Genomic DNA, 27886 nt, shown 5'->3' with positions numbered 1-27886 from the left:
AATAGGTACGGAACTCTCGGGGCGCACGTCCGACTCACACTTGGCCATTTTATATCGTATTGTTAAATAAAATAGAGGCATTGAAACGGTTTATTTGTACGCGGTACAACACATGTTGTGAGAAATTAACATATTTTCTTTGGAGCGCGAATTTGTATGGTAAAATAAATTCGAGCGTACATTTTTCGGGCGCGGGCCGAGCTCGGATTTATTTGAAATTTAATCCCGAAACGCGATATTATGCGAGATTTTCCGTAACAAAGAACATACGTGATCGCGGAGCTTATTTAAAACATTATTCATTTTCTGTGATCAAAGAAATGGGCCTCATCATGATCAACACATCACCAACCCACTACAGAGATCCTCCTTTTAGAATGAGAAGGGATTAGGTTATGTTCTGTCAGGCTGGCCGAGTGCAGATTGGCAGACTTCATACACCTTGCAGTACATTATAGAAAACTCTGAGACATGCAGGTTTCTTCACGATGCCGTTAAAGCAATATTTTATTTTTACCTACTGTTAATCTGTCAAGTTACTCTGTACGTTATTAAGTCTGTCTGTTATTAAGTTAATCTATACTTTAATCTGTTAGTCTGTAAGTTAGTGCATGTTAGTTTATAAGCAAAGTTTCACCTGTAATTGACGACCATACTGTTTATTGTATGTATTTAAATGTGCGATCTTTTATGTATGGAAGTTGTCGGTGATAAATAAATTAAAAAAAAAAAAAAAAAAAAAAAAGCAATAATTCATTACGTCGCAACGGATTGACGCGATTTTTGCAGGGATTATAGTCAAAGACCTGGAGAGTGAAATCGGCTACTTTTTATACCGGAAAATTAATGAGTTCCCACGGGATTTCTGGAAAACCTAACGCGAAGTCGTGGACATCAGCCAGCAGGTATCATATAAAATTTCTGTTGGAAATAATCATTTAAGCAACAAAATAATTACAGGTATTCTTCCAAGGTACGGAACCCTCGATGCGCGAATCCGCCTCGCACATGACCGTTTTTTCGTAACAAAGACCATGGTACGTGATTGCAAAGCTTATTTAAAACATTATTCATTTTCGGTGATCAAAGAAATGGGCCTACATAATTAATAGAGAGAGCCAGCGTGTGCCAGACCTTCGTTATTTTATAAAAGCTGAAAGTTTCTCTGCGTATTGTCCCCCAACAACAACTGAACGATCAGCGAGTATGAAGTTTGAGTCATGGTGGCTTTGGGAGATAAAGGTGACCATCTTGAAGGGAGTTTGGCAGGGGGTTGCCACGACACTAAGTGTCTGGCAATGCATGACGTGATTTCTACTACTCTTTCAAAGAAAATAATAAAAAAAATAGACTTGGTACTTTGGCGTAAGCTTACCTGTTTTTTTTTATTATTATTCAGATACAAGTTAGCCCTTGACTGCAATCTCACCTGATGGTAAGTGACGATGCAGTCTAAGGTGGGAACGGGCTAACCTGGAAGGAGTATGGCAGTTTTTATTAAACCCATACACCTTTGGTTTCTACACGGCATCGTACCGGAACGCCAAATTGCTTGGCGGCACGGCTTTGCCGGTAGGGTGGTAACTAGCCACGGCCGAGGCCTTCCACCAGACCAGATCAGAAATTTAGAAATTATAAAATTCCAAATCCCTGCCCGGAATCGAACCCGGGACCTCCCACTAATAAGACCACAGCGCTTACCACTGCGCCAGGGAGGTCGTCGAATTTATTTATTTATTAGTTATTATCTCCCAAAGCCACCACGATCCAAACTTCATAGTCGCAGACCATTTCTCCCTATGTTGGGGATAATACGCAGAGAAACTTTCAACTTTTTTAAAATAACGAAGGCCAGGCATGCGCTGGCTCTTAGTCCATAATGTGTGATGATATAAATGTTTATAGCGTACATTGCTGGGCCTGCTCTGTACGGTCGGTATAATGAACAAATGCGGTTCTTTGTAGCGTTTGTAAATTCAATTTCACGAAATGAATGCCTCGTGGGTTCAGTATTTTGTAAGAGACATGATTCTATAATAAAATTTGAATATATTATTTTTGTTGAAATATTTTTATACTTTTTAAATCATTTTTAAATACATATCAAAGATTGTAACCGGCAGGATTCGAACCAAATTGTTCATACCCCGCTTGAAAGGCGACGCCCACTTTGCCAGACAGCAGGCCAAGCACGATCACAGAACACAGAACGCTAGGCATTTGCTTGCTCAAGTCAAGCACGGCTGACACACCATATTATAGTAGCTGATAATGCAGCCTAAGGTAGAGCACGCCCGCATAGATGTATCGATTCACTCTTCTTTTGAATGTGCCAATATTAAAATTAGTGGCGAAAAGGAAAGCCGGAAAGGCAATTACTTCTATGTATATGTACATAGTTAATTGTGTAGAATACTGACCGACGGGCAACCTTGCACCGATACTCATGCTCAAAACTTTAGAACTTAGATTTGACCAGCGCTTGGTCGCCCATGAGTCTGCTGGTACTCAAAAGTATACATAATTTAACTGAATATTTACGGCAGTAGACAGGCAATAAAATCGAAATACATCGTAGTAATCCCTCGAGGATCAAGTTTTCCCATCAGCCGGGAAATTTTCACAAACTTTTATCTTGATAAGCGATTTTTAAAAACAATTTACGGAACATGGAAATTCGTGTTTTATTTCTAGTTTAAGTAATATTGATGCCCGCGACTTCGTCCCCGTGGATTTGGGTTTTTTAAAATACCGTGGAAACTTTGTAATTTTCCGGGAAAAAAGTACCTACCTATGGTTTGTCCATTTACAGGGTGTAAGATATCTCTGTGCCAAACTTTGTCAAGACCAGTTCAGCGGCTGAGCCGTGATAGACAGACAGATAGATAGACAGAGACACGTTTTCGCATTCATAATATTATTAGTAACTGACTCCAGCTCGCGACTTCATCCCACATCATTTAACCCACTTAGGGGTGGAATTTCGAAAAATCCTTTCTTAATGGATACCTAGTCTTTATAAAGAACTCACCCTCCAAACATGTCTCTAGGATCAGCGGTTTAGGCGTTGATATAATAATATAATAAGTCAACCAGTCAGTCAGGACTTTGAGTTTTAAAGAAAGAAAGAAAAGACCTTTATTTACCAAACTGAGCCACACATCACATCTTAAAACTCAGAGTGGAGAGAATTCTGGTCATATTATTTTATAATATGCAGTTAGCTATTATGACGTAGGCATCCGCTGAGAACATATTTTTGAAAATTCAATCTCTAAAGGGGTAAAACGGGTTTGAAATTTGTGTAGTCCACGCCGGGCCAAGTCGCGGGAATTGTCAATAAGAGTGTTCCACAGGCAATAGAAAATACTTTCTTAATATTCGTTTCTTTTTTGTTACAGGAAAAACAACATACGGCACGGAACATAAATCAAGCGGAAATTAAAACAGAGGGACCGTTGATGCTGAAATGAAGTAATCATAAAAAAGCGAAATAAAAGAAAAGGGTCGGCCATCCTTGGGCCCATCGTTTAACCTCGCCCACTCATGAATATGACATCGGCGGCCATGCTGATGGATGTGGCGGTGATCCATCATGCTTGATACACGTAACTCCCAAACCGTACGGAAACGATTGTGTATGCATGGAGTTTTGTGATCTACTATTTCACTGAAGTTACGCTGCTGTAATGTTTCTATAAAAAATCCGAATGGTTCCGTACTATCGTACAAGAAATGAAACTTTTTAATTTTCATAGGGGCCATTTTGAAATCCATACTAATGTTATAAATGCGAAAGTGTATCTGTTTGTCTGCTAGCTTTTCACGGTACCATAATAGTTATTTTGAATAAATAATACACATTCTGTGAAAATTCCAACTCTCTACCTATTACGGTTAACGAGATACAGCCCACTGACAGACAGACGGACGGACGGACAGACAGACAGCGCAGGCTTAGTAACAGAGTCCGTTAGCATCTTTTGGCAGCTTAGTAACAGTTGACATCATTCGGGTACGGAACCTTAATAAAGAAAACCTTATATTGTTGAAATAAGAGTAGCAAAAGATGAAAAGACTTTCCAAACCAATTCGTATTTGCTCTAACAAATGTATTAATGATATTGGCGGAGTTGTAAGAAATCAATAAGTTGGACAAATTAATTGGATAAGATAGATTGTACGTCGCATTTTATCTGTAATATCTCTGAGATTACAAAAAAACTGAAACGATATTAATATAATATTACTAACGATAAATTTCTTGAACATGGAATAATAGGTAAAGAGGCAATAGTAAGTAAAGAAAAATGTTTTACCAACAAGGTTTGAACATTACTTTTAAACATATAATAACAACTTAATAACAATCCTTAAGTAAACTTATATAATGTAGATAAAACAATATTAAGTGAAGTTAAATTTGTAATAAAATAAATTAAAAATGATTGTGAAGTGTTTGCTTCAGAAGCAATAAATAAATAAAAATGCGTCGTCGTCCCCTACCATCGGTCCGTGAAGACTCGAACTCGAAATCCTGGCACAGTCTTTGCGATAACGAATGGGCGATTTACGCTTTAGTAGCGTCAGTGGGTGCGTTAACGTATTCGAACAGTTTGAACGGTGAGTTCGTACATGACGACATACCGGCGATAGTGTCGAACGGTGACGTGACGGGTGTGAACTCTGTGGTGAATATATTCAAAAATGACTTCTGGGGAACGCCTATGTCGGATACGGGGAGCCACAAGTCGTATCGGCCGCTCACTACGCTTACGTTCAGGTAAGTTCTTTAAGATTTTGGTTTTACTTATTTTAAAATATCTAAAAAATCAGCCAAGTGCCAAAGTGGTTCTGTACTACTGTCGTATTTTTTCGACTTTTTGCACGATAAATCTAAAACTATTATACATAAAAATAAATAAAATCTTTTTTAGACTGTACAGGTAAAACCCTTTCATATGATACTCCACTTGGTATAGTTATCTCACTTTGAAAATTGAAAATACTAATTATTTGTTCAAGGTCACAGTTTAATTTTTTTTGTGATGTTACCACAAATTCACGGTTTTCAAATTTATTCCTTTACTTGTGTTATAGACCTACCTACCTAACAAATTTCATGATTCTAGTTCAACAGGAAGTACCCTATAGGTTTTCTTGACAGACACGACGGATTGACAGAAAGACAGACAGACAGACAACAGAGTGATCCTATAAGGGCTCCTTTTTCCTTTTGAGGTACGGAACCCTAAAAACCTGCATTTTGCACAGAGAGCACGCTCGTACATAACTCATCTACAAATCTATCCCAACTACAAACTCGTTTTTCGTTTCTCGCCAACTCGTTTCTAGTTTTTAGCTCCACTCGTTACTCTCTTATCGTCAGCGATTGGACAACTGCTTTAAGGAAAAACCAGAAAATGACATTTCGCAAACTGACTGATCGATCCCAATCAAACTCGATATTTCTTGCCTAAAATGTTACTGAGCCGTGTCATAAAAATCGTCAGTTTATTTACATAAGCCTGTTATTAGGGTGATTTTTTGGGTTCCGTACCTCAAAAGGAAAAAGGAACCTTCATAGGAAACTAGTCGGGCTAACGTCGACTACACACGTGAGTAAGCCGGGACAGATAGTATTTATAATGAAAATCACTCGCGGTAGTTTAAACGCTAAAATAACCTTCATAGGATCATTTTGTTGTCCGTCTGTCTGTAGTGTCTGTCAAAAAAACCTATAGGGTACTTCCCGTTGACCTAGAATCATAAAATTCGGCAGGTAGGTAGATCTTACAGCAGAAGTAAAGGAATAAATCCGAAAACCATGATGGATTTGTGGTTACATCACACACACAAAAAAAATGTCTTAATGATCAAATAATTAGTATTTTCAATTTTCGAAGTAAGATAACTATACCAAGTGGGGTATCATATGAAAGAGTTTTAGCTGTATATTCTAAAATAGATTTTTATTTATTTTTGTGCAAAATAGTTTTTGATTTATCGTGCAAAATATCGAAAAAAATACCCGAGTACGGAACCCTCGGTGTGTGAGTCTGAGTCGCACTTGGCCGGTTGTTCGTATATTTTCGCACATCAGTATTGGTGACACGGCAGCTCGGCGTTCGGTCCCCCGTGCGATAAATTCGCTTCATTTGATTCCAAGAGGCTCATCAGCAGCCAAGACACGTGTCGTTCAAATCGAATATTCTCGCAGGAAATTTGATACACCTACGTGTGATAAAATATGTACCAAATGTGTTACTTGAATGATTGATTTTAGGAAGTTCTACATATTATATAATATTATATCTTAATTGTTTAGCCATTTTAACTCTATGGATCCACTCCACTGTCATGTCAAAAGTATGGTTCACCTTTAATATAAGGACTAAAAGAAATCGCGGACATAAGCTAGTTACATTATAAGACCAAACAAAAATACAAAATATTATCTTTGTACTTAATAATAAATGCCTTAACTTAAAAGTTATTTAGTTATAGTTTGGTATACAAAAGAATCGTTCTATTTTAAAAAGGCTTTTGTTGGAAGTTTGTAAGCGGCTATGTTTGGGTTGCCCTCACCCATAATAAACGGACTAAAAAGGTAAATCTGAAAATACCCCATTTATGATTCCTACTCTCGCAGTTTAAGGAAATATCCCGGATGAAAATTTACCTCTGAGTGATTTTATCCCTACTTACCTATTTAGTATAGCCTTTATCCTTTCATTCTTATCCCATAGCTTTATGGGGTAAGTGTAGCGACACACTTGTCGCTTGCGACCGAACCGGACTTGAACCGGACTTGAACCGAACTTTCGGCGCCGTACTTGTACGGCGCCGAAAGTTCGGTTCAATACGCTTGCAATGTTTTTTTAAGTTACCTAAGACACATCTACTGATTTATATATTTTGTTAGATTATAAACGATCAACAATAAAACTTGAATGAAATCTTCACTGAGAAACTTTGTTTCAAAAGATTTGATCAACTTTTCAGGAGGATTAAGAAAAGTTAGATTCAGCCAAACTTTTACGTAAAAGATTAGTTGTCAAGTTGAAATAATTTTGATAATAATTATTGGACGGGTACGACCACCCCGCACACCCGCACGGGAGACGTGCGGGTGTGCGGGGTGTCCGCGTCCCCCCGCCACATACCACGATAGCCCTCCACCCGTCGCGGAATATAGGTAAGTTTCCCTTGAAATGTGTTGAACCAAAATCAAACGTAGATATAAAATTGGTTGATCATAGAACTTGATTAAATACTTATTTTACAATTTCGTAAATCTACGTTTATCACATTTATAAAACTTCTGGAAAGCCGAAAGATATTTTTTACCAACTTAATAAAGTCTTGGAACAAAACATTTTTTTATTATAATCAACATTGTCTGATATTTTAATAAGAAAATTGGGCAAATACCATCGAAATAATCTAACAGGGTACGGTCCCCGAATAAAACGACGCCAAAACGAGAAGCAAATGTTTGTTCGGGTCCTTCTTGTATAGGCGGGGACAAAGTAACTACCCTGTATTGTACTAGTAATACGTAGGTATATCCTATAATCCGGATGAAAAAGGCCTTAATTTCGAAATTACTGTTGAAAGAGCGTATTTTAAAAGCTTTTTATTAGCTTTGCTAACTCGTATGTTGGCATTTCCGTCTAAATTGGTTGGTGATTTTTGATTGAGTTGAAATCAATGTAAACAATGTACAGTACGCGGTGGAAAGTAATGTACATCGACTTTTAGAAGGAGATAGCAGATTTGTAGAGCACTGTATTTGTCGTTGAGACCGACAAAACGTCATATAGGTATGTATGAGTGACAGAGACAAAGTTTTTTGTTATACTTAGTTATCTTGTTTTGAAAATTGAAACACTTTTTTGTGATGTAACCAAAAATGGTTTTTGGATTTATTCCTTTAATTGTGCTTTAATACCTACCTACTTGCCAAATTTCATGATTCTAGGTCAACGGCAAGTACCCTATACTTAGGTTTCCTTGACAGACACGACAGACGAACAGACAGACAGACAACAAAGTGGTCATATAAGAGTTCGTTGTTCCCTTTTAAGCTGCTTTGGAGGTACGAAACCCTAAAAACACAATGAAAAGAGCCTGATAATGGACATGGCATAATAATGGCATAGGCAGACACTGGAACTTGCGATAGGCATAATAATTATGCCAGGATATACCTAGTCGTGTTTGGAGTTTGGACTTACAACCTGTCGGAAATATCTGAGAACCTGGCTTAGTGATGTCATGCAACGCGCTCGCGTTGGCACTGGTACTGGACAGACGAACACGGCCAAGATGCGGGGAAGCGCATCCAGCGAGGTGTGCAGATATTTCCGACGTGTTGTATGTATTTTGTTTTCATAAATAAATAAACGTCTTGAGTACATTAAAAACATAATCTTTCCAGTAAAAGTTTTATACTTTTAACTTGTAAAAAATAGGTACTTGTACACTCTTTCTTTATAAAACGCTAACAATAGGGATTGTATTTTATTAGTATTTTGCGGCCGTAAAATAGGTAACGCGACACAAGGGGCACAATAAATAGTATTAGCGACATCCCAAACCCTTTTATCCAGTGTCGCCATGTGTCACGCGCGTCCCTCCGCCATTATCGCGCGATCACACCACGCTTGCTCAACACCGAGACTACAACCTCGCATGATTTGTTACGGTCACCGACATGGTCTATTGTATACATTACTAGCTGATGCCCGCGACTTCGTCCGCGTGGAATTAGATTTTTGAAAATCCCGTGGGAACTCTTTGATTTTCCGGGAAAAAAGTCTTTAGCTATGCAAAAAATTGAATGACAAACCAACAAACCAACAAACAATCACACTTTCGCATTTATAATACCCTAGAGTACTGATAAGGGTCTAGCTGGGGCCCGCGACTTCGTTCGCGTAGATCATGTTTTTTTTTAAATTTATAAACTAGTGCTTGGCTGCAACCTTGCTGACCTACTGGCAAGAGATGATGCAGCCTAAAATTGAGCGCGCTTGCCTAGAGTTCTTAAAAATCTGGCGAGACCCGTTAGATTTTCCAGGATAAAAAGTAGGCTATATGTTACGGCAATTACGCACTGCGTTTCCGTCATCCGATTTCTATCCGTCGTGAGAATACCAGCGATTATCTACGACATAATATTATGTCATAAGCTACCATTACAAAACAAAAAGAAACGTATTTCCACGAACTCGGATCGGATGCAGTGCATAACCGCTCTTATTCATTAACTATATTGATGTTAAAACCTTATAATCCACGCAGACAAAGTCACAGGCATCAGCTAGCCACATGATATTATAGCGTACAGCGAAGCGCGAATATTATCGTCACATATTCTGGGCCTACAAAATAAAGGGTGACATAATTCTTTTATCCAGTGCCGCGCGTCTCAGAGGCGTCCCTCTCCCTCCGGCTTATATCGCGCGAGGGACTACGCTTGCTTAACACTAGACAACAAGATCGCATGATTTGTTACGGTCACGCTGTTAAATGTTTACGTTAACCCCAAAAGCAACTAGGTTGCACGCGACAGGTCGAGATGGTAATCGGGGTGTGAGGCGGGGGGCCATCCCGCACACCCGCACAGGGCCCGTACTCGCCTGCACCGAGATAGCGCGGGGGCTGTGCGGGTGTGCGGGGCGTCCCTACCAAAAAACGCTACTGTCAAAAGTAAATAACTATTTTAGTCCTTACTTTTTTTATTATTACAAAAGGAAACATACAGCATATTCATGTCACTAAAGCTAATGCAAGAGGCTATTTATTACAAGCCAGCAAAGTTTTCACAACATTTTCTAAGGTGGGAGTCCATTTCTAGCAACAAATACAATCCGGCGTGCCTACCACGACGAGTTGGATCCTATCTCTGCTATCAAGCCTTGTTTTATTTCATTTCTTGATAGCAGAGACGAACCTACCGCACTTATATTGGAACTAGCTTATGCTCGCGACTTCGTCCGCGTGGACTACACAAATTTCAAACCCATATTTCACCCCCTTAGGGATTGAATTTTCAAAAATCCTTTCTTAGCGGATGCCTACGTCATAATAGCTATCTGCATGCCAAATTTCAGCCCGATCCGTCCAGTAGTTTGAGCTGTGCGTTGATAGATCAGTCAGTCAGTCAGTCAGTCAATCAGTCAGTCACCTTTTCCTTTTATATATTTAGATTGGTCCACATTTTAAAGGTGAACCGTATACTTTTGACACGACAGTTGAATCATACGGCCGCACTCAGAGTCGCTTAATCGTTGCTTAAGGTATGAATTAGTATGGCTAGGAATGCCTTAAGTAACGATTAAGCGACTCTGAGTGCGGCTGATAGAGTTAGAATGAAGCGCGAGGAGTCGTTTCGCATAATAGGTAGGTATTATGTGTGTGCTCTAGAGCGGCAACAGCTGGTAAAAGATAAAAACAAGTGAAGTGATGAAACGAAAAAAAAAGTGCACAAAAGTGCGAGCGTTTATTGAAGATCGCGGAGCTTATGACGGCAGAAATTAATAAAAGGGTTAATGAAAAATAACTTGATCTCTCAGCGTGGAGGAAACTGATTTATATTCCCGGAAGATGTTTCATTGCGGATTTTATAGACGCCTTTATCTGGGCGCGCGGTTGTTTGCTGCCAAGTTCTTCATCTGTATTTAAATACTTTGGATGATGACTATGTTTTTATAAAATGGCGAGCAAACGAGACGGGTCACCTGATGTTAATTGATTACCACCGCCCGTGAACATTTGCAGTACCAGAGGAACAACCAATGCGTTACCGGCCTTTTAGAAATTTGTTACGCGGTATCCTGCATGAGCGACGATTACTGCGCGACGCGACGCGACGCGACACGACGCGACCGGAGTTATAATTATGGCAGTCTGTGTCTCGACGCAGATTGCCATAAAGGCCGCAAGCACGGAATGCCGTTGAGTTGATCGCGTTCGTCGCGTTCGCAGCATCGCGTCGCGTAGTATTCGTCGCTCACGCAGGACACCGCGTTAGTCCGCGCCTTGAATAAGCCCATGTTGTAATGTAATGGGAGGGTGGAATGAGATCAAACAACTCTTCAGAGCATTTCCCATTTCAAACTTTCAGGCACGCGTGTGTTAGTAGTAAGTATTATTTAATTGTTTAAAACGCACTCACTCGTAACTCTGAGGAGCTAAAGGAGCATGCCCGGGATCGAATCCCCGACTCTTTGAATAGGAGGCGGTGGTCTTAACCACTAGGCTATATCACCCCCAGAATTCCATTCACGTAAATATTTTTCCGTGGAATAAATAACAGTCGCGATTTATCCCGACTATGTATGGACGGCGAACATCACATAAAGCAATCACTTTCAGGATACGGGTTTCAATATGTCAGACTTTTTGCGGATCACAACTATCAGATTCGCTTCTATAATATGATGTCTAATATTCGAGGAAAAGGGAAAGCCCCTATAGGGGAGAAAATAACGCCAGTTCCTGTCTGTCAAAGTGTGAGACGAAGAATTTTCAGAAAGTATTTTCGATAATTCCACCCCTAAGGAGTTGAAATAGGTGTTTGAAATTTGTGTAATCCACGTTGACGAAGTCGCAAGCATAAGCTAGTCTAAATATATAAGACGAAAAGAAAGAAAGAAAGAAAGAAGAAAGAAAAGACGTTTATTTATGCAATTGTGCCACACATTACAACTTAAAGTTAGAGCTGGTTATTCCGGCCCTTCTTCCACCTGAGAACAAGCAAAAGAAGCGCCGGAACAAACTGTCATAAAAGATGACTGACATACTGATTGACTGACTGACTGATCTATCAACGCACAGCTCAAACTGCTGGACGGATCGGGCTGAAAGGCATGCAGATAGGTATTATGTCGTAGACATCCACTAAGAATAGATTTTTGAAAATTCTACCCCAAGGGGGTAAAATAGCGGTTCGAAATTTAGGGCATTCTTGGGCATAATCTAGTTATGAATAAAGATTTCTTTTATGAACATTAAAAAATACTGGTTGTACTATTACAATGGAGATAAAAAGTGGGACCAGTGGATGCCTCGAAATCTTTCGAGGCTTGTCTTTAATGTTCACGCATTCAGTGCCAACTTAAACCACCATTGTACAAACTACAGCTCTATTGCCACTTAGCAAGGTCCTTTTTACGCTGTCATTAAAACCACTTCACAAAAAACTAAGACACAATGGTCTAAGAGTCGGTGGAAAATATTAAAGAGGTACTTAATAAATACCTACATGAAATAAATAGCGGTGATAGCCTAGTTGTTAAGACGTTGGTCTTCTAGTCGGGGGTCGGGATTGGGAATCCCTCTTCTTACGCGTAGACTAAAGTTTTAAAAATCTTTTAAACTCCTTGATTTTCGGAGATAAAAGTTTCGGAGATAATAATAATTACACTACGTAATTGTCACTCTCCAGGTCTTTAATGAACTTTTCTATGTTGCGACGTGGGTAAAGAAGAAACGAACAAACGCACACACTTTCGAAGTTTCGGATTTATGATAATATTATGGGCAACGTGACTCCTCATCCATCCTTCAGAGAGAATTTTAAACATTTTTAAACGTACCGCAGCACACGAACTGTCAAAACATATTTTTGTCCGATCCTTTATTGACTGTCTCAATGAACCATGTTACGAAAATCATATTTTGACATTGATGCAGTAATTAAATGATTAATGCAGGCGATTCGCAATCGAGCCGCAGTGATTACCAAGACCGCTCTGTGACGAGCGTAACGGCAAAGAATTAAGTGACTCCTAGAAATGACGCACCAGCTCTCTGTGCACAAGTGTAAGGAAGTAGGTCACAGAGATTCTCAAGACAATGGGAGGCACAAAACGCTTTGATAAACGACACAGTGATGAGTAGGTGGAAAACCCTGGGAAACCCTGGGAAATTAAACGGGCTGCTATGACAAACGAGCTCGGAGCGGAACGCTAAAAGAAAGTAATTTTATTATTTTCCTTATTCAATTTACTGCAGTTTTTAATGGAGGGAATCGTTTGGAAGATTTATTGTTATATTTTTTGGGTACTTATGGATTTATCACACAACTGTCGAAAGACGGAGTGTAATTTTTCTGGATTAATGTATTTTTGTAAGTGAGTTTCTTTGTTCTACCACTACCCGCGATTTCGTCCACGTGAATTTAGATTTTAAAAAATCCCGTGGGAACTTTTTGATTTTCCGGGATAAAAAGTAGCCTATGTCCTTCCCCGGGATGCAAGGCTATCTCTGTACTAAATTACCTCAAAATCGGTTGAATGAATGGACCATAAAAGGTTAGCAGACAGACAGACAGACTTTCGCATTTATAATATTTGTATGGAAGAATGGATAACGTCTAAATGCCTGAACAGATTTGGATGGTTGGGGTACCTATAGAATCCTTACATCATTCCCTGTGACAACGACTGTACATTTTTGAAAAAAAAAAACCGTATATGACGCTATTTTCAAAATATGTGCAAACTTATAATAATTCTTAGTTCGTTTTTTTTCCTGGCAGTCTTTTTAATTCTTTTAATTAGAACTTGTTTTACCCGACTAAGGCAAGGCGGGGTATTGTTTGAGAAAAGTACTATACTTAATTTATTACTACTATGTAATAAATTAAGTATAATACTGTAACTTAATTTATTACTAATATGTAACTACAATTGCGGTAAATACATGAAAAAAAACATGCCTTGGCAATTATGTAGTTGTAGTTCGTCCATCAATGCCTCTTTTGCTAGCCGCTGCAGTAATGTGCTTAAAACCCGAACAGAGCCAAGGCGGGTCGGCTAGTAAATAAATATTTTTATATTTACTCTAGTCTGAGCGGCAGGCAATAAAATCCCCTTTATTAGTGGATGTTTCGTGAGTTGTGACGAATGCAAGCTATTTGCCAGGCGGTGAGTTATGGCGGCAAATCGCATTGCGGTAATAAGCCGCACGCGACTCCCGCTACGATATAAGTACTCGTAGCAGTAGTACGATATAAGTACTCGTACCAGTAGTACGATATAAGTACTCGTAGCAGTAGTACGATATAAGTACTCGTAGCAGTAGTACGATATACGTACTCGTAGCAGTAGTACGATATAAGTACTCGTAGCAGTAGTACGATATAAGTACTCGTAGCAGTAGTATGATATAAGTACTCGTAGCAGTAGTACGATATAAGTACTCGTAGCAGTAGTACGATATAAGTACTCGTAGCAGTAGTACGATATAAGTACTCGTAGCAGTAGTACGATATAAGTACTCGTAGCAGTAGTATGATATAAGTACTCGTAGCAGTAGTACCATATAAGTACTCGTAGCAGTAGTACGATATAAGTACTCGTAGCAGTAGTACGATATAAGTACTCGTAGCAGTAGTACGATATAAGTACTCGTAGCAGTAGTACGATATAAGTACTCGTAGCAGTAGTACGATATAAGTACTCGTAGCAGTAGTACGATATAAGTACTCGTAGCAGTAGTACGATATAAGTACTCGTAGCAGTAGTACGATATAAGTACTCGTAGCAGTAGTACGATATAAGTACTCGTAGCAGTAGTACGATATAAGTACTCGTAGCAGTAGTACGATATAAGTACTTGTAGCAGTAGTACGATATAAGTACGAAATAACCGCGATTTGTGATAGAACTTATTCGCTATTTTAGTAATATGGGTCTCCCTACTAAGGTCTTAGGACCAAATTGCGACACCCAAACTGTGTATATCCATAATACTTTGTACATAATATGATGTAAGTAGTTTATGGAAATGCAATAAATGAAAATTGAAATTGAAATTGAATAAAACTTTTCCACTCAAAGGTTTCTCAATGAAAAAGTCTTATCGCCTAATATCCCCGATTCCGAATTCAACCTCAGGAGTACGCATATACAAGGTTTTGCATGAAAACCAAAGCCATAGCCAACAATATTTATTTATTTATTTTTATTTTTATTTTTATTTTTCATGTACCAAAAGTGTAATTACAAAGTAGTAATAAATTAAGTCACAAAATCCCCGAAGAGAGATTTTATTAGCATCCAAAAGGGACCAGCAGCACCCAGGCACACTGGGAGGTTACCTGGCTGGCACCCTGTGGCGTGCAGATCATAGAGGCATAAAAGCACGACTTACCGTATTTGTAATAGTTCAAAGTTCATTTTAATTATGACTTGCTACTCAGTAAGTTCCTACCTATTGAATGTCTACCCTGACTTCAAATCCTGTGCACGCCACTGCTGGCACCCCATGTAACGGGCGCCCTATCCAACCTCTATCAGATGACATAGGATCGCTCTGTTGCAGCTGTACCTACAAGAAAGCCTTACATCATTATTAACTTTTAGATAAAAAAGTAGTACCTAGTAGTAGAAGTTAGAGTGTAGATGCATTACGGCGGTTACGCACTCATCCGATCCGAGTCCGTGAAAATACGTTCCATATTGTTTTGTATTATGACATAGTATTATTATATCGTAGATAATCGCTGGTATTCTCACGGATGACGGATACAACTCGGATGACAGAAGTGCAGTGCGTAATCGCCGTTACGGAGTGACATGTTCCGGAAAAGATTACTTATATTAAAAAAACCGGCCAAGTGCGAGTCAGGCTCACGCAATGAGGGTTCCGTACTACAGTCGTATTTTTTCGACATTTTGCAGGATAATTCAAAAACTATGATACATAAAAATAAATAAAAATCTGTTTTAGAATGCACACCTTTCATATGATACCCCAATTGATATAGCTCTTCTTAGAAAATTGAAAATACTAACTAATTTAATTTTTTTGTGTGATCTAACCCTAAATTCACGGTTTTCAGATTTTTCTCTAAATGTCAGCTATAAGATCTACCTACCTGCCAAATTTCATGATTCTAGGTCTGCAACGGGAAGTACGCTGTAGGTTTCTTGACAGACAGACGGACAGACAGACAGACAGACAGACAACAAAGTGATTCTATAAGGGTTCCGTTTTTCCTTTTGAGGTACGGAACCCGAAAAAAAAACTTACCTTCGTAAAAATCCGTAGTTTTTTGGGACAAAATAATCAATTTACGCTGTTCTAGTATCAGCATAGATCATTTCTAATAATTTATTCTGTGGTAAATGATTGGTAAATTCATTGTTTAAAAAATTGTTAGGTTTGACAAATTCAAGCAATTTACTAGAAACAGGGAGTTATGTTGAAATTTTTTATTGTAGTAATAAGAAAGCGCACGCTACTAGTAACTGGGTCTAATTTCATTTTTTGCGCTATAATTACCAACTTACTTTAATATTCTAGATTAGTATACTAATGACTCCATTGACCTGCTCCCAGAAGGTTTTTAGAGTTCCGTACCTCAAAAGGAAAAAAGGAACCACACAAATCCCTATTTACACGAGTATTTTCACTTGGATCGGATGAGTGCGTTACCGCTCTAAGTCAAGTAAGTAGGTAAGTTATGTCGGAGGAATCTACTTAAAATCACTGTCAAAAGAGTTAACCTTTGTCCAACTGTGGGATATCAATAAATTGTCAGTCTACTATGAGTCCGCAACCCGTAGTGCACAAGATTGCTATATAAAAAGTAATTTCCCAACCGCTGTGGGAAAATCGCAATGCGGTACAATAAAAGTCAACACGCGATAAGCTACGCCATTAAATGTTCCTTAATATTTTATTATCTTTATAGCTTTTTATTCTATGCCATAGAGTTAGTTTCATATCATGCAGTTCAAGTAAAATTACCGTTAAAGGAGACCGACCAAATCCTACATCGTTGGGTCCAAAAATTGATGAACGGTTACAAATTCCAAATATCTATTTATAAACTAGCTGCCCTGGCGAACTTCGTTCCGCCTAATAGTCGATTCTTTTTCAGTTTTTTTTTTTTTTTTTGTTAATAATTCAAATTATTTTTTGTGATTTTGGTTTATCATAAAATAAAGGATTTTTTCCAATTTTTTTTTTCTGTAACAGGACTGTGCCCATAACTGGTCGGTTTCCTTTAATTTGATAACAAAAAAAGTTTTGATAACCAAAGTAGTAAGTAAATATATAAAATACAGCACCTTAATGTTCAACAACTTCTGTATGTCTGTTTGTACTTAAAGTTACACAAACTAGTTTGCCCGACTTTACTCGCGCGAGCTTCCTAAGTGCCTGGTAAAACTTAACACTATTAAATGAAAAGTTCAAGTTGAGTGTTTGAGTTATTAAGGCAGTTATCAAACATAACACACATTCACTGGTGTACCGTGAGATGCGAAGAACTTATTATTTCCGTCCGTCGTCGTCCGTCGACATAAGGAAATAGTAGAGTCACAAAGTTGTAAAAATTGATTTATTTGGTTTCCAAACCGTGAAAAGTTTTGTTCGCTTGACCATATTCTTGTCATTTATATCGATGTTATTTAGCTAGTTGGGCTCCCCTAGTCCCCTGCTAATAGAATCTGTCAAATACTTATTCAACAATACTGTAGTCTATATAATCTTCCACATCTCCACGAAATGGTTTTAAATTGTGTACTTGATTTTCTGAAGTGCTCTTTGCAAGTTAAATTCGAAATGGCGCATGTAGGCATCACGCTCAAAGTCAGGAAGGATTAAAGATAAGGTTGAAAGAGGCCGCCAATTCAAAAGGGGTTAAAGCGAATCTCCCTCACAACGGGATAACCCGCAAAAATACGCTTGAAAAGGGTTGAATGAGAGAACCTAATGGAAAACGGTACAAAAGTATACTTTAATAAAAACTCCAAAATATTCCATTTCGGTGATTCATGATTGTTGGTTCTCTCTCAACTGATGTGTATAAAATTTTGTTTAGTTAAAGTGAGTGTTCGGAAATGTTCCCTCATGAAAATGTAGGTATCTTCAAAGTAGATTTTTACCGCCTAACCATTCCGCGCATCTTTGCGGATCAAACGATCGTGGCGCCAGCGCACGCAACGACCGCCAGGCGCTAGTGTGTCTCAAATCGGCGCGAAGCACGCACGCCACTCGTATGCCAAAACCACAAACATGGCCGCATCGCCGCGTCTACTATAAATTCGACCACTCATCGTTAACATTGTGCAAGTTTGGTGTCTAACTGCTCGTCGTGGGACGGACAGTGCTACGAAAGGCGGACCTAGTGAGATCACACACGGAAAGCTGCAGACTTTCAAAGGTAGGTGGTATTATCTATTTAGAGGTGTCTGCAGGTTCATGGGGAGAGATTGTCTAGCAAAGGGAAGCAGGGAGCTCTCGAAACCTTGTCAAAACCTATACAGTCCACTAATAAGATTCCCCAAAACCCAGTGATTAAAACCCCTAAACTCATTCGTCAAGTTGGGGAAGAACTCGAACTTGCCCCAACATTTTGGTCCTTCTCGCTGGATATTAGGTTCCCTACTACCATTTTGGACCTTCTCTCCGAATATTTAAGTTCCCTATATCTATATTTTAACATCTCACTAGATACCGAATTTTGTAATTTTCATTTTGTAATATTCAAAAGTGATATTCGAATGACGCCATCTTGCTCAAAATTCGATTCGTAGTTCATCGTAATTTGGAATTAAAATAGGTCAACCGACTTCGTTCATTTTTCTTGTGAAAAGCTACTAAGTAGGCATCTAAATGACCAGTTTGAGCTGTGAATAGGTAGTTATTAATTGTTTTCGCTTCGTTTTTCGTTTGAGTAACTACCTAATATTCATTGCAATTGCGGGTCAATCGTAAATCGAAATCGATTGCCTCGCATTTGTATACCTATTCGTTTCGTTAGTGTTCATGCATAAACCTATCGTGGTTTGAACACTATTCGTGTTATATTCGTATTTCGTTTCGCAAGCGGTCATTAAGATACCTATAGCTAAATTGTTAAATCAAATATTTTTCGACATAAAATAAAATATGAAATAAAAAGTGGGTAAGTTTCGAATACTTGAACATCGAGCGGATTATTCTGCATTTATACCGTACGACTACGATACGACTTACAATTTTAGTCCAAAGAAAAATATATATATATTTTTTTTCTTTTCGTTTTCGTTTATTGCCGTGTCTTAGCTTAGTAATTCGAACCTTTAGGCGCACGGCAGTGGATCAGCCAAGATCAACCAAAAAAGTTTTTTTTTCAGAGTTTCGTTTTCGTTCGTTTTTGTGTTCTAGTCGGGTTATTCGTACTTGTAGGCGCACGGCAGAGGCTCCGCCAAGTTCAACAAAAGTTTTTTTTTGTTTCGTTTTTGTTCGTTTTCGACCGTGCTTCCGATTAGTAAGTACTTGTAGGCGCACGGCAGTGCATCAGCCAAGTTCAACAAAATTATTTTTGTAATGTTTCGTTTTTATTTGTTTTCGTGGTTCTGATTGTGCTGTGAGGCGCACGGCAGTGGTTTGTCCGAGTTCATAAAATAAATTTTACAAATTGAATTTAATTTTATCATTTGATTTTATTTTCGGTTCTAATTGTTTTTATTCGTTTACATCATGGCTGAATCAACTGAGTACACACGTTTGATGCATAGGAGAGGATGCATAGAACAAGAACTGAATACGATAATTCAGCTAGGAATGGAAGCAGATTCTAATGCTATTTCTTATCGCAAATTTATGGTGTCTTGTACGGGACTCACTAGTATACAAGACCAATTCGAACAAATTCAATCATCTCTCGAGAATTTAGAACTTGAAAGTACAAAAGCTTTGAGTCCAGAACATAGCAAAACTCGTGCAGCTTTTAATGATTTAATTCGAGAAATCATGAGTATAAAATTCGGTTTAGAGGAACCGATTTCTAAATCGGAAAGTCCCCAAAATTTACAGCCAGACAAAAAGCAAGTAAAATTGCCACCATTATCAATTCCTTCATTTTCGGGTGATTATAAACAGTGGAATTCGTTTAGTGATATGTTTATATCGTTGATTGATCAAAATAAGGATCTTTCGGACGTAGCTAAATTTCAATATTTGCTATCGTACCTTCGTGGTGATGCAAGCAAATTATTAAAAGGGATGTCAATCATCAGTAGTAACTATAAAAAAGCATGGAGCATTTTGGAATATAATTATAAAAACGAACGCTTAATCGCCATGCAACATATGGATGCGTTGTATAAGCTCCCAAACCTAAATTCGCCTAGTGCTTCAGGACTGCGGACTATCCTCAGTGGTTTTTTAGAGAATATCGGTGCCCTAGATTCAATGGGTTTTCCGATAGACGAGTGGGACTTCGTATTGTACCATATGTTATACAGAAAATTAGATCCCGACACACGTCGTGAATTTGATAAATCTATTCCTACGAACTCACTTCCGAGATTTTGTGAGCTTCAAGAATTTTTAAATCGTGAAATTGTTGCTTGGGAAAGTTCGCGCCCAACCTCCCATTTTGATTCGTCTCGTTCCTCGATACTGAAAGATAGATCTCGCACTACTTCGTCATTCGTTACTTCTTCAGATTCAAATAATTCGACGGAATCAAATTCTAATTCGTTCAAATCTAAAGCTTGCGTGTTATGTAATCGAGGGTCGCATTCATTATTTTCATGTGCTGCTTTCAAGAAAAAGAAACCCTACGATAGATTCATGTTCGCGAAAGAAAAAGGGATATGTCTCAGATGCCTAAAGCCCGTGCACGATCCTAATAGAGCATGCGCTAAAATTCGTTGCTCAGTCTGTGATGCTTCTCATCACTGTTCGATGTTGCATTATGCGAGTACTTCTAGAGAACCATCAGAAGTTCGATCAGAATCTGATCAGCCTTCAGAAGCCCAAGAAAAACCGGATCAGTCTTCGAGTGAATCAGTTAATGTTGTCTCGTTACACTCAACTGATGCGATTTCTAATCAACATACAGTCCTGATTTCGACAGCTATCGTTTTAATTCGCAATTCTTCAGGTAAATTTATTCGTGCTCGAGCTCTAGTTGATCCAGGTTCTGAAGCTTCCTTTGTCACCGACGATTTGGTAACGCGTCTTGGTTTAACTCGCAGCAAGTTAGGCACGCCTATTCAAGGCATCGGCGATTTAACTACTTGTTCGACAGGATTCGTAACTTCGGTGATTAAATCACACACCGGTCCTGGCTTAGAGTTAGCTCTTCGTGCATTGATTTTGAAAAACATCACGTCAGCTAAACCTTCGAACTTTATCGAGACAGAATCGTGGTCTCATATACAACATTTGCGTCTTGCTGATCCTAATTTTAATTCGCCGTCGTCAGTAGATATTCTTCTAGGAGGAGATATCTATGATGATATTTTCGTCGGACAACCACTTCGGGGACCAATTGGAACTCCAATGGCCATTTCTAGTTCACTTGGTTGGCTTGTCATCGGAAAAGTTGACCAAAGATTCGTCCGTAATAAAAACTCGAAAACAAATGTTTCGTCTTTCGTCGTTTCACATCAAGAGAACAGTCTTGATAATATTATTCGTAAAGTCTGGGAATCAGAATCGACCCCAGATAAATTCGTTTTGTCTTCAGCTGACGATCAACTGTGTGAAGAGACATTCGGTCGAACACACGAACGGTTGACGTTCAGCAAATTTGTGGTCTCACTTCCAATTCGGGAAACTGAGCCACAATTCGATAAGCTGTGTTCATTAGCGCTTAAAGGCTCCATTTCGATGGAGCGTCGTTTTGTTCCTGATGAGCATCTTTGTAATTCGTGTTCGGATTGTACGGCAGATTCTGGCCTTACAGCACCTGTTTCAGGTGCCATTCGAAATCCTCAAGTCTTTCGATTGGGGAAAGCTACGAACGGTTTTTCGTCGTCGCCATTCTTAGCTATTCGTTTACTTTCGCAATTAGTTTCGGATCCTCAATCGGAAGATTCCGAGGCTGCTGAATTTATGCGTCGATTGTCCTATATGGATAACATTCTAAGTGGTTCAGATTCGATTGAACTCACTTTTTGTCTCCAAAATCAACGTTTCGCTCTGCTTATGAGATATGAATTCAAACTTCACAAGCAGTACTCGAACAGTTTTACACGTTTGCAGCGTCTTTCAGATGTAACTAAAGACGTTGAGCCTTCAACAGTTTCCTCAGTTGAAGACAGTTCGGTTAATGTCCTGAGTCTAGCCACGCAGCCTCTAGAGGACGTGTTTTCGTCTCACGTTGAACCTCTGTCCGACAGGGTGACAGATCGTATACTTTCGTCAGAAATTATACGCATTTCCGACCCCCTCGGCTCTTTGATCCCGAATATCGTTGCTGCTGAAGTTCTTATTCGAGAACTTTGGTTAGCTCACGGTCACTGGGGTGCAGAGGTTCCAAGTGACATTAGAAACCCATTCGTCGACCAGCCGGTTCTCCTCAGGGTGGGCGGTCGAAAATCTAACTCGGATTTCGACTATCGGAAAAACTATTTCGTATTATGTTCTGAAAATCATTTTAATCATCTTTTCGTTTCTTTCGCATATAAAATTAATTTGCATTCGGGCTTACGAGCCACATTAATTTCGTTTACAGTCAATTCTTGGATTATCTGCACTAAACAAAATATTGGCAAAAGAATAATTTTCCACTGTTTCAAATATTATCGTCGTCGTGTAATCTTTTCCGAATCTAAAATTACTGATTTGCTTTCGGCTCGCGTGCAAATCAGACTCTTTTCTAAAGTTGCAGTAGACTACGCAGGACCGGTCCTGACAAAGTCTAATGCTATTCGGAAACTTAAAACTATAATTTCATATATGCGTGGATTTTCGAATCGTTCTATGCAAGTTTCACGCATTCAATATTCGTACCCGCTTCAACAGCGAAACAAATGGACGGAGTCGATTGAAAACCTTCAAGTCGGGACGTTAGTTCTCGTCAACGACCCAAACTTACCTCTACTACAATGGAAACTGGGTCGAGTTTCCGAAGTAAACTCTTCTAAGGATGGTGTCATTCGCTCCGTCATTCTCCAAACTCAACAAGGTTTTCTGAAACGACCTGTTCGTAGGTCGTCTCCATTACCTCTCTCTATTTAATTTGGATTTCGTTTACTAATTATTCTCTTAGTTTAAGATTCGTTTTAAGTTTAGTTAACTTTTCTTTCGTTATTACCAAATTCTTAAATTCAGTTTCACAATTCTCTCTTTAATTTTGAGTCCGGTTAAAATTACATTTTAACGGTGGGCGGTGTTCGGAAATGTTCCCTCATGAAAATGTAGGTATCTTCAAAGTAGATTTTTACCGCCTAACCATTCCGCGCATCTTTGCGGATCAAACGATCGTGGCGCCAGCGCACGCAACGACCGCCAGGCGCTAGTGTGTCTCAAATCGGCGCGAAGCACGCACGCCACTCGTATGCCAAAACCACAAACATGGCCGCATCGCCGCGTCTACTATAAATTCGACCACTCATCGTTAACATTGTGCAAGTTTGGTGTCTAACTGCTCGTCGTGGGACGGACAGTGCTACGAAAGGCGGACCTAGTGAGTTCACACACGGAAAGCTGCAGACTTTCAAAGGTAGGTGGTATTATCTATTTAGAGGTGTCTGCAGGTTCATGGGGAGAGATTGTCTAGCAAAGGGAAGCAGGGAGCTCTCGAAACCTTGTCAAAACCTATACAGTCCACTAATAAGATTCCCCAAAACCCAGTGATTAAAACCCCTAAACTCATTCGTCAAGTTGGGGAAGAACTCGAACTTGCCCCAACAGTGAGATTAATTTAAAATCTTTCTATTTTAAAAAATCTTAGCTTCATGATCAGGCATGCCTGAAATTCTATATATATAAAAGGAAAAGGTGACTGACTGACTGATCTATCAACGCACAGCTCAAACTACTGGAAAGTTTGGGCTGAAATTTGGCATGCAGGTAGTTATTATGACGTAGGCATCCGCTAAGAAAGGATTTTTGAAAATTCAACACCTAAGGGGGTGACATAGGGGTTTGAAATGTATGTAGTCTACGCGGGCGAAATCGCGAGCATAAGCTAGTTTAAACAATCTCCAAACTGAGATTTTTCTTCGTGCTTTTTCACAGGCTAATATAGTTAAGTAAGATAGCAGATGCTACATAAATAAAATGTGATTTTTCACATGCTACCTGTGATGGGTCATAATATGTATCGCAATTAATATACGATCGACTAGTTACCCGGCAACTCGGTCGACGCGACCGTTAGAATATGTGATTTTTTTTGGAAGTTGCCTTGTCTTTACACACGGCGACTTCCATGTAAATGACAGATCCTAGAGTTGCCCGTCGACTGAGTTGCCGGGCAACACTATCGACCGTGCGAAAGGCTCTACACGTGAATTGCTCGTCGTAATGGCGATGAAAAATCTCAGTTTGGATCTCAAACTCCTATTTCCCCCTCTGAGGGGTTCAATTTTCAAAAATCCTTCTTAGCGGATATCTACGTTATAATATCTATCTGCATACCAAATTTCAGCCCAATCCGTCTAGTAGTTTGAGCTGTGCGTTGATAGATCAGTCAGTCAGCCAACTAGTCAGATTTTCCTTTTATATTATAGTACTAGCTGACCCGCCCCGGCTTCGCTCGGGTGGTATTTAGAAAATGGAGGTGGGGATTGAATTTCCAAAAATCCTGGAACACGTATTTCTTCATTTGTGACCGAAAACCCAAATACCAATTTTCATGCAAATAATTTGAAAAATGACGTACTTGCGTACAAACTTTCATCCCCTATTTAACCCACTTAGGGGTAGAATTTCGAAAAATTCTTAATGGATATCTACTCTTTACAAAGAACACTGCACCCTCAAAATTTCATGTCTCTAAGACCAGCAGTTTAGGCTGTGCGTTGATATATATGTATGTCAGTCAGTCAGGACTTTGAATTTTATATATACAGATAGATCAACGAGAGTTGATTAGATTTCTAGGTGGCCTCATAGTGCATCATATGCCACCGGGTTCAGCCAACAACAGCCAGACCCGGCAGCATGTTTAGATGCACCTTCAGAGTTCACGCATTAGGATCCCGAAACAGGACATCCAAAGAAACACTCGTACCCATTTGACTGAAAGTACACGGATTATGTATTATAGTAGGTATGTATTTTATCGTGTGTTTTGTACAGTATGTGTACAAGTACACACATAGAAGGGTCGAGATTAAAGTCTATAATTTACGATGGTCATTAAGATAGTGCGCGTCCAACAACTTTGGGAACAAGCGCGTTTTGCCGTTTGTGATAGCGGAGCGGATGTTTCGTAGCGGTCGTAACTATTCGAAGCTCTCGTAGCAGTCCTAGCGTGTTATTTGTGGGTGCTACGAGTTACGAGTCAGTCTTTGCTACGAAATCTTAACCGCATTCTTTTGAAGTCCTAAATTACTCCAGCTAGGAATCTCTGGATCTGCATTCGATAGGGTCCTAAACAAAGCAGCTTGGCTATAATCCGCTGACACCGACTAATCTGTATGGTGCAACATGCAGCATGCGATATTCACCACCCGCCTCCAACTACTAAACATGTAAGAAAAGCAAGCCACCAAGCAAGCAATACGCAACAGCACACGCGTTGTCTACATTTTCTTGGGAATGATTTGGTGTTGAAGTGAAACGTGCGTCGAGTGTGTTTCGCAGGATCTGTGTTGTGTTGCGTGGTGGCTTGCTTTTCCTGCATGTTTGGCAGTAGAAGGGTGCGTAGTGCAAATCGTACACTGTATGTTTGCTCTTTAACAAAATAAAAAAACCAAACTCACACGGATAAAGTACCTATCGGGAAAAAGTAATAGGTATTCAAATTGTATCAGGAAAATAGAAAGCTTTATTCCCTTGGGTCCTAACCATAGACGCAACATCGTCAAATATTCAACAACTGAGCCTCAATAGCTCAACCGGTATAGGAGTGGACTGAAAACCGAAAGGTCAACGGTTCAAATCCCGCCCGTTGCACTATTGTCGTACCTACTTCTAGCACAAGCCTGACGCTTAATTGGAGAGGAAAGGGGAATATTAGTCATTTAACATGGCTAATATTCTTTAAAAAATAAAAACTTGTATTTGACTTTATTTGAACACGGATAATATCAATGAGATTCACTTTGTAAACTAAACTAAACTAGCTTATGCTCGCGACTTCGTCCGCGTCGACTATGCAAAATTTCAAACCTCTGTTTTACCCCCTTAGGGGTTGAATTGTTAAAAATCCTACTTAGCAGATGCCTACGTCGTAATAGCTATCTGCATTTATTTTTAAAATCCTTTCTTAGCGGATGCCTACGTTCATGATAGCTATCTGCATGCCAAATTTCAGCCCGATCCGTCCAGTAGTTTAAGCTGTGTGTTGATAGATCAGTCAGTCAGTCACCTTTTTCATTTATACTTATTAGTAAATTCGGCTAATTAGAAAAAAACTGTGATAGCCTAGTGGCTAGGACGTCCACCTTCCAATCGGAGGTCGTGGGTTCGATTCCCGGCACGTACTTGTAACTTTTCGGAGTTATGTGCGTTTTAAGTAATTAAATATCACTTGCTTTAACGGTAAAGGAAAACATCGTGAGGAATCCTGCTTGCCTGAGAGGTCTCTCTATGATGTTCTCAAAGGTGTGTGAAGTCTACCAATCCGCACATGGCCAGCGTGGTAGACTATGGCCAAACCCTTCTCACTCTGAGAGGAGACCCGTGCTCTGTAGTGAGCCGGCGATGGGTTGATCACGATGAGTAAATTCGGAGACCGCGCTCTTTTGGCCAATTAGGTATAATAATTTTTCCGTAGTAAAATAAACATAATTCTGCTCAAAACTTTAACCGTGTAATGAACTCTATGTTCCAGCATTACCTGGATAAGCTGGATTTGGAATTTGTTAGCGAAGCTTCGAAACTAGGTAATAATAAAATCAGTGAAGGAGGAACTTCCCAGCGAGGGGTGGTGGTAGAGGAGGGGGGGAGGTCGTGAGTTCAGCATCGAGTTGGCAGCTTATTTCGGTGTAACGTGAAAAGCGGATTTCTGCATTCTGCGGTGTGGCGGAGACCTTCTTTGGTAGCCACTAAAATGGCGGACTCTTGGCCTACTAATATATTTTATTTTATTTTATTCGTTTATTAGTAATCAACAGCGATACAGACACAGACAATATAATTTTACATAATATCAGGCTGAAAATGAGGCCAAAATAGTTATCTAAATATTATATAAAAGGAAAAGGTGAGGAGGAAGACTGACTGATCTATCAACGCACAGCTCAAACTACTGAACGGATCGGGCTGAAATTTGGCATGCAGATTATGACATAGGCATCCGCTAAGAAAGGATTTTTGAAAATTTAACCCCTAAGGGGGTGAAATAGGGGATTGGTGTAGTTCACGCGGACGAAGTCGCGAGGGGGTCTTCTTAATGGTACTAATAATACTTCATTATCATCATGATCAACCCATTGCCAGCTCACTACAGAGCACGAGTCCCTTCTAAGAGTAAGAAGGGTTCTGGCCATAGTCTACCACGCTGACCATGTGCGGATTGGTAGACTTAGTAATAATGCTTAATACCATTTTATACGCAGATTAAGTTTAGAATTTTAAATTAAAAGTGTTTAATATTATTGCGAGTCGTGACGCTAATTTCATGGCCCAGTTTTCCTCCCACATCTTTTAGGTACACTCTTATTATGAACCGCCGGCAAAGAAGCCGCTTTCTACACGTCTGTGCCTTTTGACGGCGAAACTCCCAGCCCGAGCCTTTTGATTAGTCACTTAGCAGAATTGATGAGAGATCTCGCATTTCCAAAGTGTGCTTACGTGAGCCATGAAAACGTATGTGTACCTTATACGACTCATACGTTATTTATTACTTATAAAATAACGGTATTAAAACTGTGAAGTCGTATGCATGGGATATACCTAAGCACTAGACAGGTCGAGATGACAATCGGAGTGGGGACGCCCCGCACACCCGCACAGCCCCCGCACA

At 39.4% G+C, this 27886-nt stretch overlaps 1 protein-coding gene across 9 annotated transcripts in view; it reads left to right on the top strand.

The window, feature by feature from the left end:
* LOC117982754 (protein O-mannosyl-transferase TMTC1-like) overlaps positions 1 to 27886 on the top strand; it is a 186241-nt gene that overhangs the window by 55466 nt on the left and 102889 nt on the right. Inside the window, exons 2-3 of one of the 9 annotated variants that reach the window (XM_069499273.1) lie at positions 3402 to 3474; positions 4457 to 4783. In XM_069499273.1, coding sequence (XP_069355374.1) covers positions 4488 to 4783 — 296 coding nt within the window. In that variant the 5' untranslated portion in view covers positions 3402 to 3474; positions 4457 to 4487. Of the gene's footprint in view, positions 1 to 3401; positions 3639 to 4282; positions 4784 to 27886 lie in introns of all 9 variants that reach the window. The other 8 variants (XM_069499272.1, XM_069499271.1, XM_069499270.1 and 5 more) reach the window with 8 other exon arrangements.

The sequence above is a fragment of the Maniola hyperantus genome, chromosome 6, assembly GCF_902806685.2.
Source record: "Maniola hyperantus chromosome 6, iAphHyp1.2, whole genome shotgun sequence".
In the NCBI taxonomy this organism is placed as follows: domain Eukaryota; kingdom Metazoa; phylum Arthropoda; class Insecta; order Lepidoptera; family Nymphalidae; genus Maniola; species Maniola hyperantus.
This window is presented reverse-complemented; position numbering and strand designations above follow the sequence as displayed.